The sequence below is a fragment of the Chiroxiphia lanceolata genome, chromosome 6, assembly GCF_009829145.1.
Source record: "Chiroxiphia lanceolata isolate bChiLan1 chromosome 6, bChiLan1.pri, whole genome shotgun sequence".
Taxonomy (NCBI): Eukaryota; Metazoa; Chordata; class Aves; order Passeriformes; family Pipridae; genus Chiroxiphia; species Chiroxiphia lanceolata.
The window spans coordinates 54,678,308-54,704,512 of NC_045642.1; the positions used below are offsets into that span (position 1 = coordinate 54,678,308).

At 40.3% G+C, this 26,205-nt stretch overlaps 1 protein-coding gene across 1 annotated transcript in view; it reads right to left on the reverse strand.

The window, feature by feature from the left end:
* Window positions 1–25,968, reverse strand: part of CDC42BPB (CDC42 binding protein kinase beta) — a 94,315-nt gene extending 68,347 nt beyond the window's left edge. The window contains 2 exon segments of the mRNA XM_032690112.1: window positions 25,790–25,883; window positions 25,885–25,968. Coding sequence (XP_032546003.1) covers window positions 25,790–25,883; window positions 25,885–25,968 — 178 coding nt within the window.
* Between the last annotated feature and the right edge of the window lie 237 nt (window positions 25,969–26,205).

The following is a 26,205-nucleotide window of genomic DNA, read 5'->3' on the forward strand; positions in this document are numbered from 1 at the left end:
ACCTCCCCTATATTTTTGTTGACTGGTGACAAAATATTTTGTCTACAAACTTCCTTGCTTTGAAGTGTATCTAACTTCACATCACTAAAACTGGGATTCAGTTTAGAAATGCATAAAGTGGTATAAAAGCAAGTAAATTCGATTAGTTTTATATTTCAAAAGATAATAAATATTATCTATCAAGCAGAGAACATACTTTAATTTCAGTAAGCAGAAGAAATAGTGTCTGCAGGGAAGGGCATGAATGCCACCTTTCTAGGAATTGTACCCTTGAAGAAGGAAGGAACTTTAAGAGTTTCAGTTAATCTTGTTTTTTCATCTCAATTGGTCAACTGAAGTATTGCTTTTAAAATGAATTATTTTAATATCTGTAAAGGAAAAAAGTATTCTCTCCTAAAAGGAAGTTACTATTTTTACAAGCCATTTGTGCACTTAACTAATGTTTGCTTTCAGTATTTAGTAGGTGTTGGTGTTCAGAAACACAGCAGCTTCAGTGGCCTCTCTCTTGGAAAGCACTAAACATGAATATTTGAATGTACAGAAATATTTTAAATTGGACAGGACTTCTCTTGAAATAGAAAAATTCGAGTCTTATAATAAAACCTAATATCCACAGAATCTCATCATCACAGAGACCACAACAAAAGTTACACATCAAGTCAGAGTTCAAAGGAGGCAACAGACCAGTAATTCATTTAAACTCATATTTACTTGATTAGCACTTGTTTACACCAGGATGTGACCTGCTGCATTTAAGTACTGGATTTCACAATTTCTATCTCTTAGTAAGTTAAATAAAAAAATATTTCCTATTTGCTTTCCTACTCTCCTCCCAGGAGGCTGCTGTTCTTCAATCCGCAAATATCCAGATCAGTAGCATGCACAGAACTGGCAAAACTGAGGGAGCAGAAACTTCCACCAAAAAGTAGCAGAGACAGGCTGTGTTTGCTGTGTTTGCCAGAACAATGCCAAGTGATTTATCACTATCTAACTGGTAAAAAACTCCAGCTTCTCCTTTTCTATATCACTATTTGATAAATAGGGAACTCAAGACAAATTTATCTCCATATACTGGAATGAATAATTACACTTTACTGATTAGTTTTGATCCTAATATTGAAGGCAGAACTTATGATTTAGAGTTGATTTAATACTTAATGAAAGTATTTCATCCTGGCAAACAGAAGCATTAGCTATGCTGGGGGTTTTGTTGGCAGTGATTACTGAATTTTGTTATATATACACACTGTTGTCAGGGTAACATTAGCTGAGAGTAATTGCAAGAGTTTGTTTATTCATGACTGTGAGGATGTAATCAGAATTTGGGATAGACATTCTACATGCAAATATTTGTATGCATCACTGCCTTTTCTCTCAAGCTCATTTTGCATTATTGTACTTGTTCTTGTTTGGAAGAAGGGTGTTCTCCATAAGGCCAGACAACAAAAAAACCCAACAAAACCCCAAAGAACTAATTTTAAGGAGCCAAGTAATGTACGCTCTCAAGAATATAAAACAAAACAGTAACAGTCGATGTTTTGATTCATAATGGGAAGTGAAATGCCAACCTTTATTTCTTCACTGAACAGCCGGGTACATATGAAAGACATAATTTTCCACATGCAATTTCTATTCTGATCATATTCTCCTCTTCCACTGAGAGCTGGGATTAGGATATTTTATTTACATGAAAACATCAATTTGAATAATTTGAAAATACAATTTAAAGCACAGTCACAGGTAAACAGCTTTGTGATTTAGGCTTGAGAGCTGGTGCATCTACACTGCAGTCAATCTGTATTATGCCACCCGATAGAAAATATTTGAAGGCTGTTTCAGAACGACTAAAAGCTGCAGGAAATGCCAGTGGAGACGATCTGACACAGCAGACTGGGCACTCTGCACTGCTACCCCAGGACTGGGTGCACACCAGCCTCTCTCAGCGTCAGAAGCTTTTGCCAAATCGCCTCTCATTTCTGAAGGCAGGTCAGGGAAGGATGGCGGTATTGCCAACATCACCCTCAAAAAATAAAAGGTTAACTCTTCCCACCTAGAATGCCATTAAAAATGAGAAGTGTCAAGGTATATTTTAAATTTTTACTTTCTGTTCAGATTCTGAATCATTCAATTTATGTCAACAATTTACCATCTGGAATCACACCAGCCAGCACCTTTACATCAGTGGGCAAAAGACTACCCGTTGGGTTTATGATAACTACTGCTTCAGTGGTGGAGTTATCCAATGCCTGTAATTTGAGGACTCCTCCATATTTTGTTAGGCAGTGCAAGTTTCCAGAAATTCACAAAAATCACTCAGCTGAAGCTGCCAAATGTTCAAGAACATCTGATGTTTTGTATCATTGGCAGCTTCAAGTTTTAAATAAATGTGACAACTGCAAGCAAACAATACACAGACTCACAATTCAGGTTGAAAGGGACTAGCTGGTCTCTAATCCAACCTCCTGCTCAAATCACTGTCAATACTGATTTCAGACCAGGTTACTCAGAGTTCTGCCTGGTCAGGTTTCAAAAACTTCCAAGGATGGAGACTCCATGGGCTCTTGGAGAACCTTGCTCATATACTGGACTGCCTTACACCAGGTAGTTTCACAATTCGGAACCAATCCTTTAAGTGATTTGAGGTTTAAGTCATTACATATCATGATAACAACACTGAGGTAGATCTACCCTGAAGGTACATCCAAACTGTCTGGTCAGACAGAAATTCATCTGCCACCACAGTCCCCTTATCTACTCATCCCCTTTACAAAACATTGTGGTAGGCAACTATGCGAACTGCAAAAGATTAATGTCAGGGAAACAAGAAAATGATGCAGATAACTGTCTGTGGAGCCACATTCCCATCAGGCAGATACAATACTTTATTTAAGATGTTTTCTTTGGAGAAAGAACATGAAAGAGCAGCAAGTTTTACCATTTCTCTCAACCATCCCTCTTCACTTACATTCTAGAAATCAAGTAACTTGTTTGCCCTCTGTGCACCCTTTTCAAAGAAACAGCATTCCTATGATATTGCTACTAAAACAGAAGGCTGGCAGGTTTAACAAGTTAGTGCTTGTATACACATCTTGGAAGATACCCACACCCAGGTAGCCCCAACCTGCTCACTAGGGTGATAAATACCTGTTACAACCCACACTTGAGTTTTAAAGAAGTACAATCACCTTGCTACCCATTTGTGAAATTTTCCCTGTATTTAAAAAATGTACATTTTTTTATTCTTCCATCTTTTGCTGACTTCAGTTTTAATTTTTCCAAATATAGACCCTTGCCTCCCTTTTCCTGTGCTGCCTGTTTCCTCTTACTGTCAAGCCAAGTGAAAGCTTTCTTCCAATCTGGTTTCCTAAGGAAATAAGGTGACATAGCAGCCAGTACACACCAAGGTGCAAAGCATCCATGGTCACACAGGGACAGGGAAGCAATACAACATAGAAGAGGGAAGAAAGGAAGAGTGCAGCAGTAAAGGGAAGGTAGTACAGTGGGAAGGGCAGGGGGTTATTCCACTGAACCTAGTAAAGGAGGTAGATACAAATTCTACAGGGTTCAAACTTCACCAAAGTTCTGCTGTTTACAAGCCAAAGGTGACACATTCTGTGTTCTCTGACACATTTTCTGCTTGCCCTCCCTCCTGTTTTTATGACGTACATACACACACTTCCATTACTCTGTCTGCCTCTTGCTCAATGATCCGATTCTTCATCATTCATCAACATCCATTAGACCAGTGCAGTGGTGCAAGACTTTGATTATCACTACAATGACACAAACTCCACAACCTGGTTACCTCTTGCAAAGTGCCTACAGCCCTTGCAGAACAGCCTCTTTATACAACACTGCTTCACACACTGCTAGAGTCCTCTTTATTCCCCGAACAAGGGGCCATCCAGTTTTACAGTGCCTGGATACTCAGTATTTCCAAATTTTAAGATGTTCTCTTCTAACAGCATTTATCAGAACTAAAATGACAGTAGAAACAGACATTAACACAACAGCAAAAAAGTCTGAGTCTTCTTAAGGCTGATTTTTAAAGATAGTAAGTGGTAGCTAATTATTAAATATCACATTTTTCTTTATTTGGTATCCAAATACTTAAAAAACACTCAAGCTCTTCTGAAAAACTATTGCACAGAGGTATCCATTTGCAGCAATGATTATGGATTTGTTTATTTTATAAAAGCTTTCTGGCATATGTGAAAGAGTGTTTGACCACTTTCAATCAGATACCTTGCTGACACTTAACAGAATTATGAATTGGGACAAGATTTGGATAATTACATGCAACCCCCTCAAAATTTTAAAAGGATAAAAAGATAATTAGTTTTAGGCATAAACCAAGACTGAGTGCTCATAGCTTCTGCATTTTGCTCTGTAAGTGGTTTTATCAATTACAGAAGAACTGATTGTGGTATTTAGAATTTGTACACTAGTCTGTGATAACTGCATGAAAAATTTATCACCAAGCTAAAGGGTAATGGCACTGGGAAACGCTTTGAAGAAAAATATTGAGTAGTAGTTCTGATGTTGATCCTATTAGTGCTGCTAAATTTGCCAGCAGAAGAGCAAGGCATTTACCTTGAAACATCATCTGTGTTCACTGTTACTCTTTTTGTGTGGCAAGCCCCAAGTGCAAGAGCCATACAGAAGGACTCAATCAGCAGCAACATGCCAGCTCGCTGATGAATGTTACCACAAACACTTAATAGCTGGCTATCTGCCTGACTAGCCCATTCACTGCTTTTCATGCTCACAATGAAAGGACACCAAAGATAATATGCAAGGTTTGAACAGACTAGAAGAGAGGAGCACACAGATGGTTCCCAATAGTCCAAGTGAAAAACATGTTGCCAGTTTAATCAAAGCCACCGCATGTGTCTTTGAGAACTAAACAGCAACAGTGTTCTGGCAGGTGAGAGGAAGTAAGTGCTGGCTTACATACCCAAAAAAACCAACAAATGACTATTTGTTGTACTCATATATATGCAAGACCTTAGTTCACAAAAAGAAAAATAATGGTCAGGTAAAATAAAAACAACATGTCAATCAGACCTAAAGGTAATGGCATATCCCAATGCTACAAGGGATGCAAGTACAAGGAGAAGAACCTTATATCAAACAGAGGGCAAAGCTCAGCGACCAATTTCTCATCTTACTGTTGTGTTACTGTCATGGAATGATCCAAATTTAGGGAAGTATAACTTGGTCTCTAGAAGCAATTCAGGCAGGATTTGTATTTTCTTTTTTTTTTTTCCCCCCCTCCAAACATTGGAGTTGATCTTGGAAGATGGAACTATTAGTACTAAGACTGAAGAAAAACGTGACTGTGAATAGCATTTTGTTTGGGAAAGCCAGAAGTGACTTACTATCCGCACAAGCTCGGTGAAGCTTCACAACATATAACATTTCAGATACAGCAGGAAAAAAAGACTGAACAGTAAACAAGAAAACCTGCCCCTTTGGAAGTGCTCATCCGGGCATTTCAGAAAACATTCAGCAGCTTGAAATGAAGTTCTAGCCCAACTTTCATGGGAGAATGAAGAAAGCTCCCAGAGAAATTATGTTCCTGACTGTACTTTGTAGTCCAGCTTTTCATATATCTTTCAAACTTCTTACATTTGTTTGGGAGAGGGAAAGCTAATATGCCTCTCTAACCTTTCCCTAGGTTTTCCAGCTCCTTCAGCAGACTATGCACCAACCATGGATTCACTGGTGGTTCATCAGCCTCTTCAGCCTTAGAGCCTTCACTTACTAACCTACCTAGCAGAAGCCCCGCCTCTGCAAGTTGTCACTCTCTGAAGAGACTGAAACAAATGTGTCTTGTTTCTACTCAAATTTGGTAAGATTTATAAAGGTGGTACTTTCCTTCCTCCTAAGCCTTGCTAAAAAATGCAAAGAAAAGATTACTATTCCATAATAAAGAAACTTTTCCACTCTTACATAACTGCTGATACCCAATGCCTTCATAGGCTTCATCTTCAGTCCTTTTATTTTCCTCAAAACGATCATACCCAGCCCAGAAGACACATGTACATCAAGTCCTATACAGGCTTTTTTGAATTATACATTTTCCTTGGAACAGTCTGACATTCCAGACATCTCAGACAACCGAATAGGGAGCTACACGACCACTTTAATTCATAAAGGAAATTCATTCTGCTGCTGAAAGAGTTTCTCTTTGTTCCTTCCCACCACACTCCACTCTATCATTTGGATCAACATTAGCATTCATGTGTGTGTCAAACCAGGAAACATTTCCAGGTGAAAGCTGACTTGTCTGTCCCATTCCATCCCATCCCACCAAACCATTGACCCAGTGGGACTCAGATACAGCTATAATGTTGCCACCCCAGTCCAAGGCAGGGAGAAGGACAAGACTGGAGAAGGGCAAAATGGCTTTTGGAATTGATGTGAATCTGGCCTGGACTGCAGCGAGCATGGAAGTGCTACACCAGAGCCTGTTTCTAGACAACCTGTACCAAATTAGCACAGGATCTTCCAAGATACATGTCAAAACACTGTAAGAAATGGATGTGACACACCACAGAATGCAATCTCTGTTTAATATAGCTTTATTCATGCCTCAGTTTTTCTGTACTCCTAGTTCAGAGCCAGATTTTGCAGGTGTTGGAGAGGCCATTTAAGCCACAGCAAATGGCAATCACATATTGAAGCACATCAGTAATGGAAATATTGTTTCAGAGTTTTACATGAATCACTAGTTCCAAACAGTAAAATTTCAATGATTCCATTTCTTTTATTCCATAACAACGTTGTAAATATTGCTAAAATCCACTTATTTTACTGTATGATGAATAATCTTAAAAACATGGTTAACTATTTTTTGTAGAACAGTTTGAGAATTATGACTGCTCAGAAAAAGAACTTTGATATCATCACCTACTTTTCAGATGGTTTCAAAGTAGAGATTAAGAAAATCTCAAATTTGAGCTCACCCAAAATTTCAACAACACAGGATGAAACTAAATTTCATCAGACCTAGCACCTCTTGCACACCCTGCTAAGAAATGAAATAACTCCAATCTGATGACCACATTGTGCTGATATAAGCTTACATGCACTTACATTAATTAAGCCACCACTTACATCAATGTATGAGCAAAGTTCTAGTTCCTGACTGCACGCTTTATTTCACTTTAGAAGTAAAACTTAGCAAAAAAGTAGCATTAATTACTTACAGCGAATGCACATTTTTTTTTTTATCCAGATATATGCAAGATGTTCTTTCAAGTTTCTATAAACTTAATGCATGCATAATGTAACAGAACAATTAATACTTTACACTGGTGCTGTATTTACCCCACGCCAACTCCTTTATTTTACAGGTTAGAGGTTTCTATGAAGTTCTTCTAGCCAAAGCACCCTACACAAATGCACTTAAGAGTGACAGGAATGAAATCCACATAACGAGGTATCCCTTTTAGTTTAATGACACAACCATAGTGGATTGCTGCAACCAGAGGGGCAGTTCTGGAGATCGCTCTCTTCCTTGTATCAGCTCCAACAAATCCAACTGGTCTCACCTCACTGACCTGATTCTACTCACTAAATCAGCAGGATCCTGAGACACACAACACAACTATCATCCTGTAATTTAACAAATTGAATCATCATCGCTGAAGGGTCGTGAGAGGCTGCTGTGCCAGCACAAGCAAGAAGGGTAAAGGAGCGCAGCTGTTCTTCAGAGGTCACTGTCCCAAGTGGCACAGGGTGTGATGAACTGCCCACACATCAGCCTTTGCTGCCGTCCAGTTGCTGCAGAGGTGGCCTGCCTTGGTGCTAACACCCATGGAAAGCTGGATCAGGGAGCAGAGACAAGCAACAATTACCTTTTTCCTGATGCTTCAGTTCCCAACCATATCAACACCACAAACTAGGAAACATAAGACTAAGGATCAGCTTACAGTGCTACAGAACTGCACCTGATTTTTATTTTTTTTTGATGGCTCAAGGCTGCAACACTACACACATAAACACCCTGAGCTGTTTTTCAATTTCAAGAGTTCAAGTAGCAGCAGCAGCTACTGTAAGTACAGGTGTGGCACATCTTTCTCTTCACTTCCTTCTAAATGGCAGCGTACAGGAGGACATTTTCTCAGACATTACTCATCCTGTTTCAAAAGTTGCCTGGAGCTTGAGATCTAATTAAAAGGTCACTGAAAGTCATATTTTTGCCATAGGAAAAGGCCACGAAGACATGCGACAACAATTACTGTAACCAGGCATTAGAATTTTTGGAGTAGCTCAAGTTACTCTGAAGAGAGAACAGGGAGATTGCCTTTAATCCTGCAGAGAATACTTACAAGTCCCATGCTAAGATTTGCTACACATTATAGTGGATGGCTCAGAGTGGCTTTTTTATTATTATAAATACTCTCACTCAGTTCCCTCTCTAGACCAGGAAATCTAGAGCCAAGGCCATTCTGTCTCAGTCTACTAATTCCAATATCAGCAGCTGGGAGCAAGGAAGTGGAAGACCATTTACAGCAGTACTATCTTCACGGACTCCAGGTGCTAAAGGTCACTACCAACAAAACTCAAGGCAAACATTAGGAGCATGGCAAGCCACCTGTAACAGCAAAATCACTGGGGTTTGGGTCACTCAGAAGGTAAGCGCATCTCCAGAGGGCATGTCAGGATGTTTCTGAACATTTACTGCTCAGACAGGATGTAAAAAGTGTAGAAAGAGAAATACATCTCTCAGCTTTCCAAGATGTGATAAAAACTTTATCCAGATAAGGCAACGTGCTTCTAATTTCACTTTGCAACTCTTCCCTAATGTCTGACACTGACATAGCTTATTTTGCAATTTGTCTATATCTATCCCCAGGCTTTTCATATACTACAGTTAAAATTTGAAATGGGTAAGGAAGGTCTAAATTTTTACCAGGTGGAGGAAGGGGAGAATCTACTTGAAAACTTGGCCTTAGATACAGATTTCTAAAAATGGAGTCAAATTTTATGGTACATGGATCATTAGCTGTACAGAATTTTTTATAAGTAGTAATGGTTCAAAAAACCCCCACCCTCAAATAAAAAATTCCCAAAATGTCATCATTAGGAAATAAACCAAGAAGCCTGCAGAACACTGTTTTAGAATATTGCCCATTCCAGCTATCAGTTTGCTAGCATCAACTAATTAGTCTGAAGTTTCAGACTGACCAAGATCATAACGCCTGCTATTACATAAAGAAAAAAAGTCATTTAAATCTTGCCTGGAACCATGGTTTGGTTTTTTAAATACACATTGAATAGCCCTGAAAGAAAACATTTTGGATAAATGATAATTTAGAATATTAGATACATGACAGTTTATACATGTTTGAATTTTTAAACTGTCCTTTAAATCAAAAAGTCATCCTTAGGGAAGTCAAATCCTGGAACAGTTAGGAGTGAATTTTTAAAATCTAACTGATTTACAGCATGACTAAACAGCTTTAACATCACATATATATGCAAACCATACGGAACAAGAATCTAAAAATAGAACACCATGCCTTTTCCTAGAGACATTTCCAAGTCTCCAAGCATTATAAATTCAGCTTTCTCTAGTACAGGCAGGATGAAGTTCTTCCTTCTTCTCTCCCCCTCATTCTGCATTTTTATCATGCTTTCCTATCCAAATTTTTGCTAATTTACGTACAGTACACTGAATAAGCTCTTTCCCCTTATCTCAGTATTTTGTGTATCAAAGAACAGTTTTGGTTTTGATTTTGTTTAGTATTTATAGCCTGTCTTTTCCTACCATCTTTGCTGTGATATCTTTTAAATTCTTAAATCCAGTTTCTGGATCATGATTTTAGAAAAGCTCTCAACAGACTGCCAGCCCACATGATGTGCTGTTTAATGGACATGCTTCTAGGCATTCCCAAACCTCTTGTAAGCTCCCACAAGCTTGTATCCTCCACACTAACATTCCAGTGCAGAACATACCTCCCATTGCTGCACACTCCAGCATGATCAGCAGCAGTCCAAGATCCCTGGGTTCTAGCTTCTCCCTCCTTCTTGCCTTGTATTCTTAAAGCCAGTAAGAAACAAAACTCTGTTCAATCACTACCCTCACAGTTGTAGATATCACATCTCACCTTTATGTCTTGCTCCTCCGTTTTTCAAGGTAGGCATATCAAGTGAGGATCATCCCACCAAGTTTTTATATCAGACGAAGTATCAGATAGAACATTCTGCTTTTAAGCTTGTCATTTTAAACACAACTTTACTTAAATTTAGGTGTAAGATTATCCACATGCCATCTGTGTTTAATGAGAACCACATCCATAATCCTTTTGCCCTAAGATTTATTTCCACACATTTAGGCGGACAGTTCCTTTTCTTTACTCATCTACAGCCCATCTAGACGGGTGTGTTGATTTCAAAACAGAAAGTCAATTACCAGGGTATTTAGAACAAGCTTGTAGTACCCTGGCAATCTCAAATCTTCATCTGTACCTCAGGCTCCGTTCTCTTGGCTTCCAACCTTTTTCTTTACTCATACTTGGAAATAACAACCAAACATTTGGAAGCTCCAATGCAACACCAGGGTGAGCAGCTGCATGCCAGTACAGATGCAGCTGGAAAACCCTACCAGTACAGATGTGCTTTTTATGGCTTTTCATTTCCAGAGTACAAACCAGTGAAGATGTATTAACTTCCTTCCACAAATCTTCTGACATAGTACTTGGCCTCTGAGGAGGCCATGAGAAGAAGAGGTAACCACAAGCAGAAGAATGAGGAATTTCAGTCAATCCTCAAAATACTTTAACCTACTTCAATGCAACTGGAAACTCTGTAAAGTAGTATAGACATTGAGTCAGTATTTACAAAGAGGAAAGCCAAATAGTTGCCTTTCTACCTCCTTATGCATCATTGTAGCTATACCCCATTCCCTTCTTTTTCCCCACATAGAATTTAATATTTTCCTTTACTAATTTGTCTCCAGTGTCATCTAAGTAAACCTTGGCTACTTTGCCCATTCTGTGATTCTTTTAGCTCTTAAGTAATATTTTCCAATTGCATCGACTCACTTTAAAAAAAAAAAACAACAGTCCCAAACCACAGTTTATAAAGACTGTCAAACTTTTCATCCTTGATAATGTAATTCAGACAAGTTAGTTTCTTTTTTGATGCTAGCTGAGGCTATGTAATCCTTTTCTTCCATAAACTTCTTGGGGATTCTCTAATGGAAAAGTCTGGAAGAGATGTAATCTTTAATTTTTTGCTTTACTTTATAATCTCTTAATATATATGCCACTCAGGTCATCTTTTTTTTTTTTAAATATCATGAAAAGGCTGCTCAGGACTGCTTGATAAATAACATATCATTCCACCTTTGGATTGCCACTGTGAATCCAGCAAGGACATGAATATTACCAAAAATGTTTTTAATCTCTTGGTAGTTTCATGGTCTTTGAAGTAACATACAAGTTTCAATCTGGTTCTTATGGGCAGGTACACACACAATACAAGTTTGTGGCAATTGTCTGCAAGACAGAGATACCATGCAGCACAGAGGGGAAAGAAGGCTGTGCTTATAAACTTGCATTTTTGTTGATCAAATTGTCCGTAAAGGAGTTTAAGTCTTGAAGACTATTCTTCTGGCAACTGTCCTAATGTTTATACCTTAACAGCAACAAAATTTCACTTTTCTAATAATTTCAGGAAGCTTAACTCTTGTTTCCTATGTAATTTGAATTTTAAAACCAAGTCCATAGCAGCATCATTTAAAAAAAAAAAAAAAATCCAGGACCATAAAAATCTTTAAAAAGAAGTAGCAGGAACAGCCATGTGTTAAACTATTCCACTTTATTATTTGCATGAGCAGCAAGTATCATGTCACTTTGTTCCTGTGTAAGAGTAACTACTGGTGCAATCTGAGTACAGTAATAGAAACAGTGACAAAAATGCACCTAATTATTCTAAGAAATTTTACAATAGCAGAGTAGTTTGTGCAACTGCTGGGAAAAATTCACTCCTGACTGATTGTTCTGCTGCATTTTAAAGGAAGGAAAGAAGCCAGAAGCATTCACAACTATATTATATGAAACCAAAATTTAAGAAATTATTCTTTACTGAAGACCCACTCTATGAGAAAGGCATTTTCAAAGAACCAAGAAGTCAACCCGAAGTCTCATCTTTCTTACATGAGCATATTTGAATAGATCAAAACACCCAAGTCTAGTAAGAGTCTTTATCCCATACGAAAAGGTTTTTTTGAGTGCCATCAGTTCCACCACTCCTTCAAAATCTTCCTTTACAGACATTTTAGTAAATAAACTCAACTTAAAAGTTTTCCTTAAAGTACAAGAACTTCTAGAAGCACAGGTAAAGACATCTGGCCTGACCAATGTTCGTAGTATATTGATCAATATTTAGGACTTTAAATGATCTCTTTCCCACTCCTTTCTAATTCATGTATCTGCTTCTTTTTTATTCCAAGACTACAAGTTTTAAATCAAGTACTATGACTCCTCAACAATCTATTTCTGGATAAGTGTTAAAAGATTACAAGCTGACAGTGTTGATTTCCTCTTCCACAAATTGTTATGCACACCTAAAATTATTTCCCTGCCAATTAATTTTTTTTTAAACACAAAAGTGATAAGTAGCAGTCTCCACCCAAGTCTCTCAGAAAATGGAGAGGACAGGTTCTTAACTGTTATATGGGACATGAAGGGGGAGGAAGAGATGAGGGCAAGGAGATTGAAGTAAGAAATAGGTCTTGCCCATGCTTTCCTCTTGCAGAAAGATAATCCATTATCTTTCACCAGCTGTCACCCATTTCAGAGCTCCCCACAGAGCTCTGAAGGTAAATTACTGGAGCACATTTTCCAGTAAAGTCTCTGTATTATTTATTCTGTAGCTATCAAGCATACACTTAAAGGAAGAGCTATCATTACCGATGTGCAAAATGACATATTACAGCCATTGACACAAAAGATCATTGCTGCAATGTGTGCACAAGCGTGTATTGCTTTTTTAAAGACATCACTGCAAAGTGCCTTCTCTAAATACAAATAGGAAATGAGAAGTGAAGAGTCTGAACTAAATGAAAGAGGAAATTAAGGACATGAGAGGAGGAGAATGATATTTCTCAGTAGTTTTAACCAGCAAGACTCGGTCCAAAAAAGGAAGTTATTGCCATTATTTTACTATCTGCTTTTTCTTCCAAGGTACTTGCAAGTGTGCATGTACCACAGCATCTGAAACAACTACAGAACACTTTGAAAAAAGTTTCTTCTGAAAAAATAACACACATTATAAACTGCTCACAGACACAGTTCTTGCCCCAGAAGGGCAGTGGACCATTACATTATATAGTACTGTCAATTAATGCCTTCATGACATAGCTGACAGTATATGTTCTCTGAGAAGGATGTTTACCAGACTTCTAGGCATTTAGGAATGTAAGAATTTTGAAGAATCTTATTATTTTCCAAGGAGTTTGCTGGAAGCAACACACTCAAAGACATAAATTCATTGTATGGAAAGTCAAATGGCACTTAGGATACCCTACAGGCACGACACACCACTAATAAAGGATTTAGTTCTTGGGTTTTGTCCCATTTATACATTGCTATCCTCATCACTGATAGCACTTCCTGTGCTATTTTCCATATATCAATATGATTTTGAAACACTGAATTTGTTGTGCACTTTGGTTAGCTCACTGTGCTATCATCAGTAAAGAACATCAGTGTTAAAACCACGTTTCAAGTCCAACTTCATGTAGGTCATAAAGCTCTTATTCTACAGAGGAAGCAAAAAACCCCAGCTACTATCTCCCATTAAATCTTCAGAACTATGAGGAAGATTTGTTTCACCCTGTTGTTAGCAACTGCTTAGCCAGACTCCTTATCATGTCAGATATAAGGGTATTAGGAACTCTACTAAATAGAGATCCCTTTGGGATATGAGAACATATATCTAGAAGAACAGCTAAACCTGTATTTTTCATAAAGGATGATTCAGGCTCGCAGTCATGCAGGGATTTCAGGCTCTTCTGACACCTCCATGGAATAATGCTTTAAAATACTTCAACTGCTATCAAGGCTAACAACCAGACATAAGGAAACCACACTTGAGAAAAAGCACTAGACATAAAACATAGGTTCAAAGTTCTTAAAACCTGTTCTGGCAATTCTCTGCTAGGAACAAGGAAACTGGTGCTTTCTTTAAATACATGGCAGAACAATATGAAAAAAATTTAGTTTCCCTTCATTTACAAGCCCAGTTACAAGTTTGTCAATACCTATATTCAGAGTGTGGTAACCACCAAAGATTATCAAAAATTAATAGTAAATTTACACAAGTTGTGTGAACTTCTTTATCTACTACAAGAAGAAGATTCTATTTCACATATTTCTTTCCATTTTGAGAAGTATGAAGAACTGTTTTCTATTAGAGCAGTCATGATGTAAAATGCATTTGTGAACACAGGAAAAAATATTATACTGAACCACACAGTAAATTTAGGTTGGCAGGGACTTCTGGAGACTGGAGTCCACCCTCCTACTGAAAGCTGAGATAACATCAAAATTCAATCAGGTGACACAAGGCCTGTCCAGCTGAGGTTTATCCCTTAGGATGGAGAGACTATCACCTTTCTGGGAGACTCTTCCAGTGCCAGATCACCCTCACGAGGAGTACTTTATGTCTCCATGACTATTTGAATAGTCAGAATGCTCCTTGCCATAGCCTGTGTCCACTGTATCTCCTTTTTGGCAGTGCACCCAGGAAGCATCTGTCTGTGTGTCCTCCCTAACCACACATCTGGCAGCTGAGGATCACGATCAGCCCCCCTTCTCCAGGCTGACCAGCCCCAGACATCTCAGGCCTTTCTTGCATATCTTGTACTTCAGGCCTCCAACCACATCACTGGTTTACTGCCAGACTCTCTTCAGTTCCCCGGTGGTTTTTCTGTATTGGGAAGCCCAGAAGTAGACAAAGTACCCCAGAAATGGCCTCAGAAGTGCTGCAAAGAGACAAATAACCACTTCCCTCAGCCTGCTGGCTACAGTCTCGCAGATGCAGCCCTCTACACAGGCAGCTTCTGTTTCTACAATGGTGCACCACTGACTTGTCCAACTAATTGTCTACCAGGATTCTCAAATATTTTTCTGCAAGGCTGTTTTCTAGTTGGTCATTCCCCAGCTTTTACAGCAAGACTTCCCACTTGTCATGCTGAACTCTGTGAGGTTTCACAGTGTGAAGGAAGCATAATGCTGGTATGCAAAAGGTGAAGGACAGAATGTAAGGTCTGCTATCCCCACCCTCAACGAGTGCCTGAAACTGTAAACACAATCTTTATGATGTTTAATACTACCCACAAGAACAGGAAGGTTATACCTAGACAACCTATAGCTCCAATTCTTTCGTGATCAACCAGGGTACTTCTGCTCCTGGTCTGAGCCACTCAAATCTATGTATACCTTTAATGTTGAGGAAAATTACTGAAAGCCCTTTCGTAAGGGTAGTAAAAGCTTTTTTTAATTTTAATTTTTTTATTTAAACTTCTCCCCCTTCCCACCTTCTCAAAATGTTGAGTCTTTTTTCTTTACAATTCACATCAGACAGAGTCAACTTCAGGATTCACAAGGATTGATTATTTCTAGCCATGGATGTAGACCTGCCTGGGTCAAGCCTGACTGGTATAGTCCTGTTCATAGGGAACTAAATCCAACCCAGTAAATCCTGCTGGCCCACAATATCACAAACACAGCAATAACCACAGTTCAGTTGCCTTAATAACCAGTAAATATTTCTAAGGGCAAGATAAAGACAGTGCATGGGCCTCATACAGCCTCCAGTTAGGCATCCCCACTGTATGTTGTCCTGTGTTATCTGGAGTATCAGGCCAGTAGGACCACAGTTTAAAAACAACTGTGTGTATATTGTCATTATTCCCAACTTAAATATAAACTGTTCAGGAAACCAAAGGCTGAACTTACTGGTACTGGAAATCTTCAGTTACATAACAGCAATTTAACACAGTCAAACTTAACTCCTCTCAACAGCAGTATGTTGCCACATGACTAAGGCATATTACTACAACTAGTTAAAGCTGGTCTGGAAAGAAAATGTTTGTGCTTCTTCCCTGTGACACAACTAATCTGCAACTTCTCAGAAAGTCTGCTCTGAAAGATGAAGCGTTGTGAGTTTAAGAAAAATACCATATTACCCTTAAAAGGCAGAAAGGTTAAATACCACAGACTCCAGCCTTCTCTCTGCACTATAACCCAACATGTAGCAATTACCAGCCCCATTAGGACGTTTAGATCACTTTTAGCCTCTCGTACATGTAAAACTTTTCTTCTCACAGCCTCCTGTAGGAAGTCACATAGGGTGAGGTTCTGAATCATAATAATGTAGTTTCCTTTAGGGTGAGTAACTTGAGAGCGTTGCAAGACAACAAAGCCACCCTAAAAGGAACCACTGATAGCAAGAGCACAGCGAGATCCCCTCCTTTGCTTAAAGAACATACTAACTAAAAAGAAAGAAAATGTGGCCAGATATTACATGGCCATTTCTCACAGACATAATGCAAATGCTCAGACACAGAAACCTAATTTTAAAATTTTAATTTATTAATATCATTAACATTAATAATATGATACATATAATATTATTATTATTTTAAAATTTAAATATTTCATTTAAAATTTTCAATAGAAACTTCTTACTTAAGTACACCTATAGGTACAGGAAAAACACATTTGCTACTCTCCTTTGGAGCCAGAGTCCAAGAACAGACAGAAGCCTGCAGAACAAAGCCTGCAGTGCCTGCACACTGGGCATCCATCTCTCAGGGCTAACAAGAGACAAGGAGGGCCCAGACATGCAGCCATTATACACAGAAATGGGGATGGAAGGAACTACACAGGATGACCTAACTAATCCTATCAGAAGAAAGAGCTAAATTTAAAGACTAAACATGCATCTTAAAAAGCAAACCTTTGGGAGCATATTTCAAAATGATATAATAGGATCTTCATGCCTGAAGTCACCCTCCTGCTGTTTCTACTCTGCCTTAATTACAGTAAAATAGAAAGACACTCAGAACACTCACAGCTTTCCTCATTGATAATCCAAGTCACATGGGCAGCAGTAAAGGCAATAACAACACAGAAAAGCTCCATGAAGAAGCCAACTTTTGAGGAAGGATATGCAAAATGAAGATCATAGAAATGATGTAACTGCAGCAGAAATCCAAAGGTGTGCAAGGCAATGAAAACATCCCCATTCACCCCCAAAGTACAGACGGATCTCTTGAAGAGGCAGAGGGGGAACCAGGGACAGAAGAATTCCTCAAGAGTGGGAAAAAGGTTTCAGATGCCCCACCACTATTACCATGCAATTACTAGAAAACTTGTCCTTCCTCAGATGAGGACAGAGATTTCATCTATCCAGGGAAGGCACACAGTTTAACTCTTAGGCTAAGGGACCATTACTGGCAGGGCAATCATAATGTACAACAACCCCCCCCCCACTTCTGTAGTGGTTGCTATGTTTTGGGTAAAGTTATACCACCTATAAAAAGAATGAATCCACAACCAGTGAACTACATAGTCCCAAATAAAAGTACAATATCGCCAGAAAAAGAGTGGTTTAAGACTTCTTTAAGACCGACTTTCACATACCTACCTGAGTTTAAAACATGTGTCATCTTACTCGTTATCTTTCACCTAATTGTTTAATGACAATTAGAATAATATAACCCAGGTTTAAGATGAATTAAAATCAGACAGAATTTTGCACAGACTTTTCTAAAACCCTAAGCATGCACATCTTGCTAAACTGGCACAAACACATTTCAAGTAGGACTTCACAAAGTTTATCCATGTTTATTTTTATGTTGGAAAACAATTATAAATGGTGAAAAGAATTTGGAATTTGTGCTGCTTCTGATCTTTTCTCTTCTTGGCCTTTTGTAGAAAGGCAGCTATACATATTCAGCCCTCAATGGCACTGCACTTAAGCAAATTAAGAACTATATCTCAGCCTTTATTAATGCACATCTGATTAATAAATTCCCTTAATTTTCAATGATTCAGTACTTGGTGAAGACACCCCACCAGTTTCCAAAGCTCAGATTCCCTTATAGAGGTCTCAGGTTGGGTGTCCAATGATACTAATTACATTTGAAGCTTTAGGCCATGGTTAAGTAATAACAGGTTTCAGTGTTAAGACCCTGATGACATGAGTGATAGAAATTAAGATCTCAGGCACTTCAGGATGCCTAAGGCCTCAGCTGGAAATGATGGATGCACACACTTAATCTGAATGCACTCTAAGTATATCTACAGACATGATTACTGAGGCCTATGCAAAATCAGAGCTTAAGAAAACAGTGTGTAGTTTCCTATTGAAGAAAGCTACATTCATTATAGTGAACAAGACCTTTATAAATGAAAGCTTGCATTCTGGCAATCTACATACGCCGATGAGAAAAATAGGGTGGAAGATTTTAGTGTTAGGAGATAGCTGAAATGAACAGATCACAGTGAACCACAGAGCAAATGACAAAAATCCTTAGAAGTGGAGAAGCTTTTTAAAATTAAATCTCTTTTCTTAAAAAAAATAAAAAAAATAAAAAAAAATAAAACCCATCACAAAACCTAGAGCTTCGCTGAGAGCATATTATTGAGCACGATACAAGCCCTTTGGTAACTACATCAAGAATACACTGGAATTACATCAAGAATACACTGGAATTCTCAAGTGTACCTTATGAAAGACCTAGGAAATTAATCTCAGCTCTGTTTAGGGCATTATGGAAGGCAACAATACAGCAAAAAGCTTTAACAAGCCACTTCTATTTTTCTAAAAAGTTGGTTTATGGTCCATCATCCTACTAATCTTTTCAGACTTGGGTAATGAAAAAGATGAATGTATAAAACTTTTCCTAATCCTATTCTGTTAACAGGTCAGATAAATTTGCAATTGTTAAGGTAAGTATTATAATTCTTCCTTTTTGTAATACCCATCTAAAACCAGCCGGCATTAATTGCTTCAAATTACATGCAAAGGATAAAATATCATTTTTATAAATACAAAGAACCTGTAGTTTAACGTTCCCAACTAATCTCAACTACAGATCAACATTTTTAAAGTCTGAAACATTAATATAGAACCATAAAGTAAAAGCAACTTGCTAAAAATAGCTAATGAATCAAGTCTCCTCAGTTCAGATTCACGCAGTTAAAATCATTTGTTCTAGTAGGTGTGGAAGAAACTGACTCACTCCCACACGTGAATTGTTTGCAAAAATAGGTTAGTTCAACTTAATTTGATTTAAAAAGTTCATTGCACTGGATCTGTTGGCTAAACTGACTTCCAAGACATTTCATTGGTAATGCAAAACTGTGCCAACCATGAAAGTTTTAAGGATGTAAATTAAGTAAATTTTTTCGCAAAATATTATATCTTAATATATGTGAAAAATCAATATGAAAATAAGAGTGAAACAAGTCAGAAAAATCATCAGATTTATGAATGCTTATGAAACCTTATTTCTACATTCTATACCTTATCATGTACCATCACTGAGAAACTCCTAGCTGCACACATTTTTTCCTATATGAAGACAAATTTATCCATTACTTACTTATCCTCTTCTGAGTTTTCATAGATAAACAAAATTAAAATGCAAAATATAGATCACAGCCTTTAACATAGCACACAATCCCTCACTAAAGACCTGTGCTATTTATTAGTACCTTTATCCACAGAAAAGTGATACTGACTTCCTTCTATGAGACAAAAGACAAGCTTCACCCAGGAGTCTGTCACTTTAACAGCACATGCCTATGGATCTCTCATCTTCCAGACCACATTACTTTCCCACTACTAAAACATGATTGCACCATTCAGTACAATGTTTACTGCATAAAGTTTTACAGAAAAAGTCATTAAAAGATATTGCCTTGTTCTAAAAATAACATTAAAACAGATGTCCTCTAAAGAGTCCATCATCACACAGCAGCAGGGTTTGAACTTCATGCCCTCAGGTCATTAGCCCAGCCTACAATGCTGTCAAAGATGACATGGCAGCTTGGGCTACTTCAACATGAATTAATCCTAACATATGTTTTTTAAAAGAACAAAAGCAGTTTAAAGCAGAGAACTTGGGGAACTGGGATTTGGCGGCCATGCTCACACTAAGACTTCATTAGCAAAGGTGATCCAAGCTATGGTGTACCATATCTGACCACAGGAAAGCCTTCAGGAACGGGAAAGGGTTCCAGCTGCATCCACACTGTACAAAGAAACTGTAGTGATCACCACCACTCGCCTTCCCAGAACCTCTGAAAGGCACCTGTACCTGTATGCTGCCCTGGTGGGCCCTCAATCCATACCCTCCTGCTGTTAGCTCCAGTATAAGAGATAATAACAGGCTTTGCTGGATAGAGGATGGAAGTAGAGGAAATTTAGCCAAAATCTGAAATTCAGTTGTCTTCTTCATCAGCTGTCTTCATTATCTAACCACAGTCGTTTCACACTCGTGCCCAACAGGCTTATCACTCACTGCACAGCTTTTGCCTGCGCAGAGAAGGACATTATACAAACTGGCAGAGCCTGAGGTCCCTTCCTGGCTTTTTATGTGTATTTCTGCAAGCAGGAGATGGGGTAGGAGTGCCAAAGGGAAAGAAGAGAGGAATTTAAGCCCTCAAGTCAAGACATATAACATGTTATCAAGTGACAGTTTTTCCTGGTGTAACCCTGAAAGGCCAAAAAAAAAGATCCTCATAAGCAACGCTCAAAGTCCAACAACTCTAAGATCATCTCAAAAATACTTAAGGATAGTTTCTGTCTCCTATATCAGCAGCACACTCCCTCACACATCATGCCCCTGCCCTTACCTACCACTTTTTCTAGTACATCAGTAACTGTGGCAACCAGAGGACTAGATCTACCCTGCAGCTCGTTTTGAAGATGCTCTAATGCAGGTTGGGAAGATCTTTTCTCAAGTCCCCATCTACACTTCTAAACACAACTTCTTTTAGGCTGAGAGCAAGCTCTACACTATTCTGACAGAAAGGTCACCCTGCAAGATTCTCCCTTCCCTCATTAGGTATTCTTTTATTTGAAAGGTTAAGGTGCCTCTTTAAGAAGAACTGGAAGGAAGAGAAAGAAGGCCAGCAAATCAACTTGCAAAGTTCACAAAGCCCCTCCAAGCAGCAAGATCCAAACTTGAAGCACCAGTCCTGACAACGACCCAAAGTTGTGAATCACTGCACCAGCACAACAGCAGCCCTTCCTGGTAAACGTTCTGTGTGTGATTTTTTCTATCTATGGTCCAGTCTCAAGTATAACAGATATATACCCAAAAGTGGCAGCTCAGGGCTAGGCTAGAGGTTGCTTTGAGCACTGTGCGTGTACATTTTTCTCTCCTCTAGTCCACACTGGGAGCACGTTGCTGTTACTACAACAGCATCCACTATTATGCCAGACTGTCTTCAGGAGCTCGGCAGCAGGTGCCCAGCTGGCCTACTTGTGCTAATCATCTGCAATCTTCCTTTTCCCCACAGCTTCAGCCCCCTTTAAGTTCCTCTCAGGAAAAAACAAAAACAAACACACAGACAAAAAAAACCCATTGCCACCTTCCAAAAGCAGAACACCACTCCAGCTGAGTAGCAGACCTTGCACAAGCTGAGAACATAGAAGATAAGTCAGCGTACAAACAGGTAGCTCATAACACATCAGGAGAAACAGTCCACAGAAGTATCTCATGCACCTGCTTCAAGCAAAAAAAAATCAAACACATTTCAGATCAGTTTAAACCACTTTGACATCATTTTTGAGGTGTTCTCACAGAGAGAACCAGCCAGTACATAGTCCAGGAGTGAGACAACACCAAATGAAGTGTATGGGGACATGTGCCACCTTGCCCTCTGTAGCAGGCCAGCAGTATGACACAGGGTCAGAGGAAACAAAGGCTGGAGCAAGAGAGGCTGTGCAGCACCAAGATAATTCTGAATACAAATAAAGCCCATTCCTGTCAGACTTTCCCCTGAATGTGCTTGCCTACCGGCTGCAAACTGTGCCAAGTAGCTGTCCAAAAATGGAGCAGCCGGTTGCACCAGTCCCTGCTGACTGGAAGTAAGGGGCAGTGAGCACCAGCCACAGCCAACTAAGATAACTCCTGAAAAACAAGGTGATGTCAGACCAGCACAAAACCGATGCCAGCCAGCAAGGTGCCCTGGCAGCAGCCACTCTAGCACAGGATTATGCAAGACTCAGATGCCTCAGTATGACAGAACAAGAGGCTCCATAGGGAGGAACACGCTGTACCTGAAAGCTGAAGGACAGGTGGTGCTCGGACACCTGAGCTGCAGCAGTGCTGCTCCAGCACTCCTGTGCTTCTCTCCTTGTCAGGGTTAACAAGGGATAGCACACTTTTTTTTGCAGCGCATGGACAATACCACCCCACAGCACCAAGGCACTGGTGTCACCACAGTCCATCAGATAAGTCCAAAGGACACGTAGCCTCCTCTGTGCTTGCTGATAGCTTTAAGAAGTCTCACTTTCAGAGAAGAATGAGCAAAACCAACTAGAATAAAGAGGACTCCTCACTGTTGGGATTCCTCTCTATTTCCCACTCTAGGAGCAGCAGATGCAGCAACAGTTTAAAAGACATTAAGCACAGATTGGGGAAATTTTTCTGAACATGCAGACATAGGCCTGTTATCTAAAAGATTTGGGTTCAATTCCCACTGAGAATACTGAGCGTTATTTCAATATCTATTATATAAAAAATATACTGATAACCAACTGGGTGGGATCTTATTCAACATAAGTTATAAATAAAAATAACTAGAAGAAAAGGACTTTGGACTCCTCACTTGCAGCTCAGCTAGCTCTTCTCCAAAGATATCTGGCATAAAGATATGTGTATTATACATCCACTATAGGGAAAAAACAGTCTGAAAGCTCCAATCACCATGGGAAAGCTGTAATTGCCAAGGTTAAAATGGCAGATTCTTACAACATTTGTAAAGCAATGGAAGCCACAAGCTGCCTCAAGGCGAATGGCCACACCCTACACTCTTCTTTGGTTAGAAAATAGGAAGAAGATTTGAAGAAATAAGCCTGTGGCAGGTCTGCCAGGAAGCAGCAGTGGGATTTACAGGACAAAAGCAATTGGATCCACCATTTGGAGCTCAGCAGCCTCTGCAGGTAAGGTGTGAGGCTTCCACAGATGTTGAGTAGGGACAAGTTGGCCCAAGTATCACAAGATAAACATGGAGTTTAATTTTTTGGACTCCCCATTTCTCTTCTCCAGCAACCAAGTGCCAGCTCCAGAACATGAACAGCATCATGCTGCTGTCAGAGAGCAGAGATATCCACATCCAGACACTACACCATACAAGTCTTCATCTCCTCTGCACCACACAGCCAGAAAAAGCCCTGCCTCAACTACCACACCTGAACTCTCTTTTCTCTTGTAATTAAGAATGAGAGCAAGTCCATTAGCCACGCTGAATCATTTCAAGGGAATTTCACATGTGTGATACCTCACACCCAGTCTTAAATCCAAAATTTTAAAGAAATGCTTATTACATAGCTCAGTTTAATTCAAACTTAGAACCTATGCAGCTTATTTCCATTGTCAGTGATAAGTCTCCATTTTGTCAAAAGGAAATTCGGTCTGCAGTTGATAAAGAAACACTGGTCTTCAAAGTGTATCCCAAATATTTAACTACGCTCTCATGCTTTCACAGACACATAACAGCACAGAAAACTTGTGCACATCAATCCAGAATATCTTCTAACAGAGAATCAGGCTGTAATTAAGACATATCATGACATAAGGAAGATTAGCATGTTTGGCATGATAGTTTCCTTATAAGCTGGAGGCAGAAACAAGTTCCTTGTCAGTGGAAACATACTGTGAGGGCATTAGGACACAGATAAAAGGTGTCTCGTTGCTGGCATTCATTAGTTTTTAACAGCTTGAAGGAAAGGGAGGAGCACAGGGTATCAACTGTAATTGGTTTTAAGGGTATCCCTTGTTGATGGAACACAAATATACAGCAGTTCAGATTTAGGCCCACCCCCTTACCATCAAGAGCCTGGATTATAAACTTTTATCCCTACTCTGCAGCACCAGATGGTAGCTCACATACATTTCAATTATTTATTGAATAGGCACTTTGTTATACCAGGGTAATCCCACACTGCAGTAAGAACTACACACTGTTTTTATTGCGAGCTATACTTTTCATCAAGTCAGTAACCTTTTCACATTGAGTGAACACAATAAATAGAATTAAAAGAAGCGATTTTATAAACAATTGGATAATCGGCCTCTCCATCACATAGAAAATGACAACGCAGGGATCAATCAGTGAGACACAACCACCAGCAGTGCTATAGAAAAAGCACATCATTCTCTGGTCTGCCCCAAATCCTTTCCTCAACTTCAGTGCTCAAAGTACCTTTGCAGCCTGACCTATCACACTTAACAGTTTGCTGGTGCTCACCCGTTCAAGCCACTGGCTTAAAAACAAAACACCCTGAATGCACTTCGCAGAAGATGTACAAAGCTCCACGACAAAACAAATATCAATGTTCCCCGGGCTGCAGCCTTGGGGGCAGATGTGATAAAGTGGTTAATTATTCAGTTGGCAATCGCATTACTGACGTCAATAGAAGAGTCCAGGAAGTGAATCCTCTTAGTTTGTTAGTGTATGACAAAGAGTGGTGGTCCCCACAGAAATTAAGGAGAACCAGCTGTCCCTTCATGGTAGTGCTCTGGTCTGTAGTGCTGAAGACGGTACATTTGCATTTACTGAAGTAAATCTGCCCCTCCCTCTCCCTTAGGAAATCCTTTGTTTTCTTAGTTGTTTTTTGTTGTTTTGGCAGGTTTTTTTAAAGAGTGGTCTTTTAAGGCCTAATTAACTGTACATGCACGAAACAGCTGATAAACGGGACAATGTACTCGTGAGCAATGATGTCTCCTCCCTCCCCTTCAATTCTCATTTCCATAGAGAAGTTAAGTCACCTTCATCATGCATTATTATTCATAACTTACTCGGCTGAATAAACCAGTCAGCCACCATGGCCGTTTTAACATAAATTCATTTAGACTTGCAGCAGGGAAGGATCTCTGCTCTCCACATACCCGTAGTCAATAGCCTTTAACTAAACAACACTGGATAGGAAACTTTTATCCTAAGTGTTACCAAAACTATCCACATTTTCTTTTGTCAGCGCTCTCCGAACTACTGGAGGTCTCTCATTATCAGGCTGCTTCGGTCTTATAAAGGCCGCCTAGAAACGCTCTGTCCTTCGGGGGCATACCCAAATTACAAAAAAGATTGCATGATGAACGGGAGCTGTTGTTTCTTCAAGACACACACATACACGCCCTCTCCAAAGCAACGACCCGGCACCAGAGCAGCATTTCAAAGCCTGAGCCTGCTGTACTCCCCTCCTCCCCTCCCCCAGGTAGGAAACCCTCCGAGGAGCGCCGGATTAGCCTGACATTTCGGGCTAAGCCGAGCAGGGTTTCAGGCCAAGGACACTCCGGTGCTCTTCCTGCCGCCGGCTGCCAAGCGGTTCGCCTGGGACCGAGGGAGGAGACCTGCGGGGTCAAGGCCCGGCTGGCGGCGGGGGTGTTCCCCAGGGAGGCGCCGCATCCAGGGGCGGCGTCTCCGGCCGCCGCCGGGAGCACCGTGCGGGGCCGGGCCGCCCCCGGCCCCTCGCCCACCGCCCCTCGCAGCCCCCGCCCCCGGCCCTGGCCCCCCGGGCTCACCCCACTCGAGGAAGTCGGACACGTATCGGTCGCGGCGGAGCGGCGAGTCGCGGCTGCACTCGGCGTAGACGCCGACCAGGAGGTCGAGCAGGGTCCTCCACGCTCAGCACGCTGTCGTGCCGCTGCGGCCCGTCCAGCACCAGCTGTTCCAGCCGCTTCAGCCGCACCTTGGCCGACATGGTGCCGCTGGGGCGGCGGGCGCGGGGTGCGGGCGGGACGGGGCTGGGGCGAAGGCCCCGGGGCTCAAGCCGCGCTCGGCAGCCCCGCGCCGCCTCCCGCGGCCGAGCGGCTCCTTCCGCGGCTCCGCCTCAGCGCGGACGGTCCATGGGCCGGGCCCGGCCACCCCCACCCCGCTGCGCTGCGGCCTCGCCCCGGCAGCGGCAGGGAAGGGAAGGGAAGGGCCGATCCCGCTCCCG